Below are 11,137 nucleotides of genomic sequence, written 5' to 3' on the forward strand. Positions count from 1 at the left end.
GGGGCCGCCCAACTCCGATGCCTCCACCAAGCCTCGCAGTGTGGGGCCGAGATCCCCTCCTCTGAGCTTGAGAATGGTCTCCGCTGCGACCTCTGCACTCACATGGTCACACCCGCTCCACACACCCGCTGTGGTTTCCCCGGGTTCCAATCTACCCATTAATTTTTATGTTTTAAACCAGGCATGTATCACATCCTTTCACTTATTTAAATCATTCTAATCTATCATCTGAACCTAATGTTTTGTAGTTTTCAACATCTTTTGTGAGATTCACTACTGGGAATTTGCTCGCTTTTGATGTTACTGAAATAGTGTCATTTTTAAGTCATCATTTTCTAATTGTCACAATTATTGTGTATTCTTCTACCCAATGCCCTCACTAAATCCACCTTTTAAAAATAACAGCTCTCTTGAGATACAATTCACATGCCATAAGATTCATCTACTTAAAAATCCCCTCCCAATCCCACACACAAGGAAAATGAGTCCTCTCCCCGCACCTCTGACCCGCAGCAGGCCTTGCACAGATTCCCGCCGGGGTCGGTCAGCAGGAACCCACGGAGGAACTGACTCACACACCCACTCCTCCAAGGGAGCTGCAGGTCTGGGCTGCACTGCTGTAAGCCAGGTGCCTGCAGACCACGAGGGCGGTGTGGGGCGGACCGGCGCTTTCCAGAGCGGATGCAGTTAGTCTAATGCACACAGAGCCAGATCAGCGCTCAGAGAATTGATAGGTTGGGACGGTTCTGCTCCTGCTCCAGGCCTCCTGTGTGCAGTTTTGAATGCTCCTCCTCCCTGCCCCACAGTGGGGTCTGCAGGGGAGACAGCTAGGGTCACTGTGGCCACAGCTGCCCCCTCGTGTGCATCCAGTGGGGCTGGATCAAGAGACCCAGACTGGTTGTGAACCAGGGCTGGACCTCAGTTCCTCCCCGGGACACTAGAGTGGCCAGTGTGTCGTTCCCAGGCTCCGCAGGGAGCAGCAGCCCCTCCAAGGGGTGGCCTCCAAACCCGCAGGAGGCCTGAACAAGGAAGAGAAAAGCCCTTCTATGTTGTGCACTTTTCTGTATTTAGGGCCAAGTACCGTGGGAGCAAAAGAATCTCTAGGAAAATTATTGGGTGGGGGAACGCACACTGCACATCCCGGTGTGCAGTTTCGGGGTGACGGCAGTGACGTGATCATAACGTGGGGGCTTTCACTTGGACAGGCTTGCTACACACCCCAGAGGAGAATGTCCCGCGCACAGGGTGAGCGATTCCCTCTAGGGGGGGGACTTCCTCGCCTGGGCCCATCCTCTGTGTCCCGCCCTGCCTGCCCGGAGAGCAGCTCCGGGAGCGTGTACTCCCTGCAGGCGAGGTGGCCTGGAATCCTCAGTGTGAGAGACGCTGGCAGAAATGGATGAAAGTCGAGAAGGAGCGTGGGCCTGGGAGAGGCAGCTGCAGCCTCCCATCCTCGAAGAGAGGCCACATGCTCCAGCGCATTCACACTGCGTCCTGAGCCCGCGACTGCTGTGGGCCAGGTGTGAACAGGAGCTGGCTGCTGAGATGGCGGGGGGGCCCCCCGGAAATGCAGTGGTCGCCCCCGCTGGCCGGAGCCCCGGGTGTCTTCCACCCCCCACCCCGAGGTGGCTCTGCAAGCTTTGCAAACACACTCGGTGAGCAAGGCGGGGCAGGAAACGTGGACAAGGTGGGGTGGCCCCATGCCCAGAGGACCTGCACATCCCCGCAGCTCTTCTGTAACCCTAAAATGCTCTGAAACAGCCTACTGACTCAAAACATGAAAAAAGGACCACAGCCCTCATCTCTAAAAGCCCTAGATGTCTTTCCTGATAACAGCATCAATCATTTTATATGTCCAATGTGGGGATTTTCATATGAAGTTTTAAAGGACTGGGTATTTGGTCATCTCAATCTGGAGTTACTAATCAAGCGTTTTGTAAATGACAACGTCTATAACCGCTTCCTTTCTTTGATTTATACACATGGATGGTTCTGTAAAGTTATTAAGCCTTGAGTTGCTCCTGAGCCCAGGTTTTCAGTTCAGAAATTAAGTGAATTTTATGGTTTATATCTAGATGCCTGCCTGAAGCCTCCCTGGGCTCACAGGTGGAGCTCGGGGAGGGGCTGCTCTGAGGCTTCACGCTGCGGTGGAGGAGCCTGGCTGGGCAGGGTCCCTGGGCCTGGGCTGCCGTGCTCTCCGCCTTCACCTCCCAGCTCTGCCGCGCCCTGCTTTGGAGCCAGCCCACCGCAGACTGAAACCGCTCCCACCTGGGAGCTAAGGTAACCTCTCCTCCTTCAGTTGTGGGGCGGGCGGGTCCGGAGCCTCCGTGAACGTCCGCAGTGCTCCTGTGCACGTTGGGCTGTACTCTGGCCTGCTTTCCTTGTTTACTGAGTTCCTCAGATGTCTAGAACATCGAGAAATAAACACCTGAGTCTCTTAAAAATTAAAATGCAACACCAAACGGTGGGTTATTAAAAGGAAATAGAAGATAAATTCCAGACAGGTCCCCCGGTCTTGGTGTCTGATTCTTCCCTCTGTTCCTGGGGTTCGGCCTAACCTTGGGGCGCCCTGATGACCGAGGGGAGGCAGTCTGCTCCCGTGCTCTGAGAGCTTGTTTTACAGTAGCGCTCCTGGAGGCAGGCTGACAGTTGCCCAGTGGGAGCCTCTCTCCGACACAGTGCAGAAGCCTGGCGTCCTGCTCACTCGCTCTTATCTGGTTGCTGCCCATGGTGGCCGCTGTGAGAATCAGCACAGCGGCAGTGCCGGCCGTGCCCGGTGTTTCAGTGAGAGGAGGGCTGCTCCGGGCATGGCTGCTGCTTGCTCCGACACAGTTAAAACACATTCTGTGTTGTGACCCTGCTGGAGGTGGCGGTGCCCTGTTAATAAGAAGTAGAGCAAAGTGGGCCTGAGAAGGAAAAGGCTGATTAACCACAGACTCAGGAGCAATTCGTATTTAAACACACTATGAGAGAGAAAAAACCCTCATGTTTCCGAGGCGCCATCCTCTGCTCATTGTTTATAACAGCTGCTCCTGTCTAAAAGCAGGGATGCGGTATGCTCGAGAAATACAGTGAATTTTTAATAGCTTTAAAACGTATTACAGTAAATGACATTGCCATGATTCTCCCTTAAAACTTCCCCACGCTGTGAACACATCCGTCCTGGCCCCTTCCTGCAGCGTCTCTGGAGCCCTCTCTCCTCGAGGGTCTTAACTGCACCATCCTGGCTGCCTCAGTGTCCTGGATGCATTCAAAACCTTGACCTGTCGTGGTCATCTTGAGTCTGGGGAAGAGTCGGGAGTCACACGGTGCCAGGTCCGGTGAGTACGGTGGCTGAGGACCCAGCTCAGGTGTTTACAAGTCTCCCTTTCTGTCGGACGGCGCTCGGCGGCAGCAGTCACCACATTTTCGGTCACAGCTCATAAAGACACTGCGGAGAGGACTCCAGGGCTGCTGCAAAGGCGGCAAGAATGACGGGAGCAGTGTGTTTGAGGAAAGGGGAGAGGACTCTGGTGGGGACCCGTGGCAGTGTCTCTTTTCCTGCAGTACATTTTGAAGCCAATGGTTGCATCTGATCACCACTTGCGCATTTCCATAATACCACTAAACATTTGGCTCCCGAAATAGAAACATGGAGTGGGCTTATCCAACACAAACCGTGTGTTCTAGCCTGGGCACGTGCGTACAGCACGGCCATCACGGCAGCCCTTGGCCACCGGACCCCCACGACCCCAGCGGGACTGAGGAGGGGCCCCGCGCAGGCCTCCCCACCCAGCAGCTCACCCCCCCTCGAGGGAGACCCAGGATTCCTGCTTCCTGGCAAGATCCACAGACACTGCACTCACGAGCGCCTCTGAGCCAGAGATGCCAGGCGCACGACCCCAGTCACAGCCACAGTCACAGCGGCTCATACAGGGTCCCAGAGACTGTCGGAATCCTGTCACAGGCACGCAGGTGGGAGCAGCATCCGGGCTCCCCAACACCCGCTCTGTGTCCTGTCTGCCGCTTCTGGGAGGCCTGGCCTGGGCCAGTGGGGACACAGGACTGGAAGATGGCTCAGGCAATGGGGTTGGCGCACATCGAGGTCCAACTGCCAGGGGCCACAACCCGACACCGAGGAACACTGAAAACCACAGTTCCAAAGCCTCCTGATGGCACTCACGGGCAAACCCTTCTTGTCAGGTTAGACTCTGCACAGCTAGTGGGTTCGGCAGAAGTGCTGCTCCTCGGAGGAGATTTTGGCTGTGGAGCTGCCCAAGACAAGCACAACTCAACCAGGATGGTGGCACACACCTTTGACCCCAACACTCCAGGAGGCTGAGACAGGAGGATCCTGAGTTTGAGCTCAGCCTGGACAACTCAGCAGTTTACTGAGACCCCATCTCAAGATGAAAATGAAGGAAGGGCTGGAGATATAGCTCAGTGCAGAGGCCCTGGTCAGTCCCCATCTGGAAACACAAACAAAACCCTCGGGCTAAACAGAGTTGCTCACTGCCTCTCCACCCGGAGGCCTCAGTGTCCCCGAGCTGGGCCGACAGTCCAGGAGTTTCCCACCGTCCTGGCCATGCGGATCCAGGGCCACAAGCTTGGCCTCTGCCATTGTCCCGGGTCCTCCCACAGCTCTGGAAGGGGAAGCATCTTGGATGCCCACGAGCTCCGTGCCGAGCCTCCGCGAGGCCCAGCTTCCCCACCCTGAGTGTGTGGACTCTAGGAAGTGGCTGTGGGCCCGTGAGCTGCAGCCTCCCGAGCCCCGCGCCTCCAAGGCAGGCCAGCTGGTGGCACTCACAGCGTCTGGCAGCTGCGGAGCCTTCAGGCCCAAGCTGATGGAGGTCCCCAGGTCTCCCTGAAGCATCCTCTTCATTTCCAGGTGGGCAGAGGATTCACTGGGCTCGGGGCGGGGGGTGGAGAACAGGCAGATACCTAAGGCCAGGAAAGGGATGCAAGAGCAGCCCAGGGCAGCAGACAGGACAGATGTTCCTGTGCTGGCTCAGGAGGGTGACAGAGGACCTCGGGCCATGCCTGCCCTGCCCCCAGACCCCGCGGCCAGCGCCCGCTGTGCCTGCAGCCCGGTGGGGTAGAGGGCCAGACCTGGTGAACTGCCCTGTCGGTGGCACTCGGGGACGCTGGTCCTCCCTGAGCGGGGGCTGTCTTCACAGGTCCGGGTCCCACCCCTTGCGCCCCCGCTGCTGCTCCACTGGGCTCCCCTTCTTCGAGGGCACAGGCCCTCCTCCTGTGGGGGGCAGTGGTGACCGAGGGGCAGGGCCCGGATGGGCAGGGGCTCGCCCACACCCTCACATCCCTCTCCATGCTTCTTCTGGGAGCTGAGGCAGGGTCCCAGGTCACAGCGTGAGGCAAGGCCACTGAGCCCAGGGCCACCGGCTTGTGAGTAGCAGGATACGTGGAAGCCAGCAGGAGTGGCACTTCTGTCGAGCCCTTCCCTCCCTCTCCACCCACAAAAACCCTCTGGTGGTCCACAGGGACACTGGGGCCAAGCACTCACATGCACACTCGCTCAGAAACACACACACGCGCACACACACACTGAAGCTTGATTCTATCTATTTCAGTTCAGTTTTTGCTAACAGGAAGCCTAACAACAGCTTTGAGTTTCATCACAACCTCACAGTAGTAGCTCAAAGGCAGCATAGGATGCCTAGTCCTGGCACGGTCTCCCTGAGGCCTCTGTGAGCTCCGCCCTGTCATTGGTCGGTCCCGATTTCCTGTGGGGACGAGCCCCACTCCTCCCTCCCAACCTCTCGCTGTGGACCGGAACCATGGTCACTGCCAGTCCCGGCTGACTCCCCAGACCTTAGCCTCTCATGCTGTCCACGTAACCCTTTCCACCGCACAGCTCTCTGGGTCTGTGGCTCCCCAACTCCCGACTCTGTTCCCTGTCTCACTTGAGGGCCACCTTCCCTGGGGCTCAGGGTCTGCAGCTGCCCTTCCCTGAACCCACTGGTGCCGCTGACCCTGAGAGCCGTCTCCTCCCCCCAGGGATGGGTCCCCACTCCACCCACAGGCCCCCGGCTCAGCCTGGAGAGAGGTGCTCATTGCGTGGCAGAAGCTAAGGGAAACTCATACCTGAAACTCACTTCTGGAGATAAGCAATATTTTGATGCAACGTTTATCAAAACTGAGTGCTGTAAAACCTATCCATAATTAAAACATATATATACACACATTCTTCTTTCCAAAAGAATTCTCCCTTTGTAGCACATTTTCCCAGGTGTGGAGCTGTGGCTTGCTTGCGGTGGCCCCTTTGCTCCCATGAGTGTTTCTGTGGCTGGGCCGTGGCCATGGCGTAGATAGCAGCAGTTGTGACCAGAGTTAAAACTCCTAGGGACACGATTTCTCCAGGGAACAGCCGGCCCAGCACCCACAGGCAGTCAGGAGGCACACACCAAGGCTGACCAAACAGCATCAGACAAAAATAAATATAAAACCATTCCTTCCTTCCAATGGGCCAGGCCCTGTCCTCTCCAGAAAGGCCCCAGCTTCCGGCCTCCTTATCTGGGACTGGAGAGCCTGGTGAGGCCCAGGTCAGCGGCCTTGACAGCTTTAGAAGCAGGGAAGGTGTCCTGAGGGTGGACAAAAACCAGGCGCCCGGAAGCATTCCTGAGACGCTTAAGCCGCAGACCCTTCCCTTCCCAGGTCCTGTGCCGCGCTGCAGTAGTGCGCTGCCCTCCCTCTGGACGGTGGGCTCTGATCTTAAGCCGCGCCTAGCGCTCCGCATTCCTTCGCTGTTGCTAATCCAGGACCACTGTGTCACGGGCGCACTGTGCTGTCTGGCAGGGCCCCTTGTGGGGGTTCCCACTTCCCACTGCCTGAGCCCCCCCCCAAAGGTCCCCGCGTGAGGCAGCGGGGTCAGCGCCAACCCAGCCACTGAAGCCCAGTAGGTGCTGGGTCCCTTGGACACAGGCAGGGGTCCCCGAGGGCAGAAACCCATCTGCTGCAGGCCCCCGCAGAGTCAGGCAGGCTGGGGCTCTGAGACGCCCACAGCTCCCTGATTAACGACTTCCTCGGCAGACATCCCCACTGGACCAAGAGCAGAGCCACTGTGGCCCACTTGGCCGCCACGGTGCCCAGGGACACTTGACACTCGTCAGCTGAGGGCACCCGCGTGGGTCACACCTCAGATGCGCCCACCCGCCGGGAGTCCCGCAGCATCTCCCTGGGCCTTGTCTGCTGCAGAACCAGGTGGGCACCTGTTGGGCCAGAGCTCATCTGGCTCCTTCAGACTCATGGGAGAGAGAAGCCAGGCGGCTGCGGAGCCCGCCAGAGAGCCTGGTTCTGGGGAGGCACCTGAGTCCCTGGGAAGAGCTGCAGCCAGGGGCAGGGGAGGAGCCCCAGGAAGCTGCATTGAGCCCGGGTCCCAGCCGAATGTCTCTCTACAGCCAGTCTGGGAGAGCCCGGAGCTCCCATATCATAGGGACAGCAGCCAAAATCACGGAGACACAGGGTGGCACCTGAGGTCACCTTGGCATTCATGGGCTGCAAATCCAGTGACACCAGACAGCAGGCAGAGCAAGAGGCTGTCATGGGCTGAGCGAGTCCCCCTGCCACAGGGAAGTCCTGACCTGAGGAGCTGGGCCAGTTTGGAGGTTGGGCCCTGTCCTTGTAAGAGACGTTGGGGGCAGGCATGGTGGCAACACACCTGTCTCGGGGAGCCTGAGGCAGGAGGATGGCAAATTTGAGCCCAGCCTGGGCCCTCAGTGACTTAGTGAGACTCTGTCAGGGGCACAGCGAACAGGCCCCGGGCTCAGTTTCAGTACAAAGAAAAGCGGGGGAGAGCAAGAGGAAGGGGCTGAAAATAGAACAGAAAAAAGCGGTGGGAAGGGGAGGAAGAGCCCTCAGGCACAGAGCACGGCCCTGGGAGACCAGGGAGAGGTGCAGCTACAACCCGGGACTCAGGAGGGCCGGCACGCGACCCCGCATCCTGAGGCCCGCCCAGATGTCGGCCCAGGCCCCAGGAGACCACACCGGCTGGTCACCCAAGGCTGGGAGGGAGCACGGGCAGCCGCACGAGCAGACATGCCAGGCGTGTGCCTGGGGACGAGGGCAACATGAGTGCACACGCGCACACGCACACACTGGCCTTGGCACGCCCCAGCGGCTGTCAGTCAGCGTGGAGCCCCCTGCTGTGCACAGTCCCGACGGTGCAACCCATGGGGCACCCATGGCCGGGGGGTCCGGGGGTTCCAGAGATGATGTGTACCGGGCAGGGGGCAGATGAATGGGTGCCGGGGGCAGGGGTGGAGAAGGGGACACTAAGGGCAGCTCAGGCCACAGCTGCCCCACACCCGGCTGTGGCTCAAATCCACGGTGTCACTGCCACAGAACATGCACCAGAAGGGAGGGGACACCGCTGCTCACGGGCTGGACCACGACAACCCAAGGGCAGAAACCAGAGAAGGGGACATCGCAGGTGTTCGCGCGTCCCTGCAGATGTCAACAGTTACCCAGTAAATGAGGAGGGACCGCGCTGCACAGAGGCTGCCCGGGCAGAAGCGCAGACTCGGGAGGCAGAGATCGGAGGACGGAGCTCTCCCGGGTTTCAGAGTCCAGTCATCTCCGTACTGTTAGAGGCCGGCAGAGACTGGGCAGCCTGGGCCCTGGAGTGGAAGGGTCCTGTGGAAGCCGGGACCTCCCAGCCTGCGGGGCGCGGACGGTGCAGTCTGGAGCGTGATTTCCTGCTTTTGACAAATGAGCTGCAGTTACACAGGAGGCATCCGCGGTGGCCTTGTGGCACTGGCAACTCTCTCCCCGGGAGGCCTGGGCTCCACTGCTGCCCTGAAGGCCTGTGCTCACCAAGCCCTGTGCCCCTGCTCCCTGAGTGCAGCTGTGGTTGTTGGGCAGGGCTGCCCAGCACTTGCCTACAGGGAGCCTAGCCAGGGGGCAGGGCTGTGGCCCAGGGCTGGCTGGCATGCAGTCCAGTGCCAGGGGAGCAGCGCAACACCTTCCTCACAGACAGCAAGCCCCCACCTCCGGGCACTGGGGCACCACGGATCTCCAACTGCCCGGCAGGAGCCTCTTCCCATCTCCTTCCACGGTCCCCGCACTCCCACGGGCCCAGGCACCAGATGCCCTCCCCTCCCCAGCCTGTTCACAGCACCTGGCTGGCCCAGCCCACCTCGATGTCCCATTGGCCCTCATCTCACCTCCACCAGTCCTGGGCACTTGGAGCCTCCTTCAGCACCCCATGAGCACAAGTCTCCAATCTCCAGTCTTCACCCAATTGGGGCCTAATCTTCTCCCCACAAACCCCTCCACATCTCTGCCTCGCTGCTCCTCCCACCCTACTGCTCTCTTTCCTACCCCAGGGCATTTGCACATACTGCTCCCTCCCTGCACCGGGTCCCAGTAATGTGCCCTTGTCTGCTCCAGGTACACTTTGCATCATCACTGGTAACCGACTGAGTGCACACTGGCGAGTGTGACTCCTCAGTCCATATCCTCCTGACAGCCGGGGCTTCCTGGAAGAGCAGACACAGGGACCAGCCCTGGAGGCCACAGGCAGCCTGCAAACAGTTCGGGGGGACGATGTGAGACATGGCCATGGCCAGCGTGGAGACCAGACGCATCAGGAAGGGCCAGCACAGAGCAGGGACCCCGCAGGGACCGGAAGCTCCCCCGTGGTGGGCCTGGGAGGCCCCACCTGCCCTGGGTGTCTGCAGGGAGGCGGCCTCCTCCCGGGGCCAGAGCTGAGGGAGGACACCGTGGGGCTGGAGGCAGGGTCAGGATGGCGCTCGGGTCCTCAGCACTGCCATCCCACCCCTGGGGCAGAGCAGCCAGGGCCCGAGGGCCCAGGCAGCCAAGGGTGCAGCAGGCACCACCATGGGGTGGCAGGGGAGCGGCCGCCCTTGCAGAACAAGAAAACCCTGCTGGTCAACGGGAACGGCAGGGAGGCCTGGAAGCGCCTGGGCTGCCATTCACCTCAGCCCTATTTCTGGACGGTTTCAGAGCGCCTGGGCTTCTCTCACATCCCACAAGCCTTTGCCCGGCCCAGGCCCGGGGTGTCAGGGTACGCGGTAGGCCTGTCCCTCACTGTCCCACGCAGGCAGGCGAGATGGGCAAGGCGGCCTGGCTGTGGCCGAGGAGACACCACCATGACCCGGCTAGACAGCTGCGGGGCACAGCCGGGGGTCGTCTTTCCGGCCTGCTGAGAACAAAGGCCCTGTGTGCACCCCGGGCAGGCCCAGGAGCACAGAGCCCCTTTCATCACCATGGCCCCTCCCAGGGCCACGGGGCCTCAGGGTGGGTGACGCTGCTGACGCAGGGAGTGACTCCAAGAACCAGCCAGGGTCTGGCCTGCACCGGGGACGGGCTCTGCCTGGATGGCCGTAGCTCCCCTCACTCATGGCCCACCCAGAGCCCAGGCACCACCGACCAGAGCCCCGGCAGGACCAGGACTTTGCCAACTGGGTGCAGAGACCTCTCCAAGACAGAAGCAGCTCCAGGAGGACACAGGGAAGCCCAGCACAGGGCCAGAAAGCCAGGGGACACAGCCACCCAGCGCCCCAGAGGGCAGGGCAGGGGCTGCAGCACCACCCAGGGGACCACAGCCCATGGAGGACTAGGGGCCACAGGCACCACGGCCCATAGGACCATCATTCATGGGACCAGAGCCCACTGGGCACCACAGGGAGTGGGGAGGGTCCTCCGTGGTGACATCTGCAGATGGAGGTGACATCCGTCCTGGGCAGCCATGTGACCAGCCGCCCACAGCTGCCTCTGCTTGGCCACAGTCCAGTCCCTTGGTCCCTGCCACGCCGGTCCAGGCCAGTAGCAGCCTCCTCCACGTGGCTGCACGGGGCTTCCCAAGGCGGGGGCTGTGCTCACCTGCCACCACCAGGGGCCCGCACAGCAGTGACCATGGTGTCACAAGCGGAACATGCCGGAGGCTGAGACTCCTCTGACAGCAAAGCACAGGGCATCGGCTTCACCGTGCCTTCCACTGTCGGGGCCAGCACAGGCAGGAGCAGCCGGCACCGTCCCCAGCGCTCAGCCCAGGACACCCCCGGGCCACCGCCGCAGGAATATCCCAGCTGCCCGACAGCGGGAGTGCGAGCAGCTGCCCCGCCTGGGACCCAGGCAGCTGGAGCCCTGAGCAGGTTCCCCAGCAGTGTGTTGGCGTCACCAG

General features: G+C 60.5%; 1 protein-coding gene across 1 annotated transcript in view; it reads right to left on the reverse strand.

Annotated features, from left to right (window-relative positions):
* Window positions 1–4,429: 4,429 nt before the first annotated feature.
* Window positions 4,430–11,137, reverse strand: part of LOC117283255 — a 10,478-nt gene continuing 3,770 nt past the window's right edge. Inside the window, exons 4-6 of the mRNA XM_033755930.1 lie at window positions 10,837–11,042; window positions 5,086–5,504; window positions 4,430–4,917 (exon numbers count right to left, since the gene is read on the reverse strand). Coding sequence (XP_033611821.1) covers window positions 4,472–4,917; window positions 5,086–5,504; window positions 10,837–11,042 — 1,071 coding nt within the window. The 3' untranslated portion in view covers window positions 4,430–4,471. The remainder of the gene's footprint in view (window positions 4,918–5,085; window positions 5,505–10,836; window positions 11,043–11,137) is intronic.

This window comes from Fukomys damarensis, unplaced genomic scaffold, assembly GCF_012274545.1.
Source record: "Fukomys damarensis isolate Sample0158 unplaced genomic scaffold, DMR_v1.0_HiC HiC_scaffold_24, whole genome shotgun sequence".
Taxonomy (NCBI): Eukaryota; Metazoa; Chordata; class Mammalia; order Rodentia; family Bathyergidae; genus Fukomys; species Fukomys damarensis.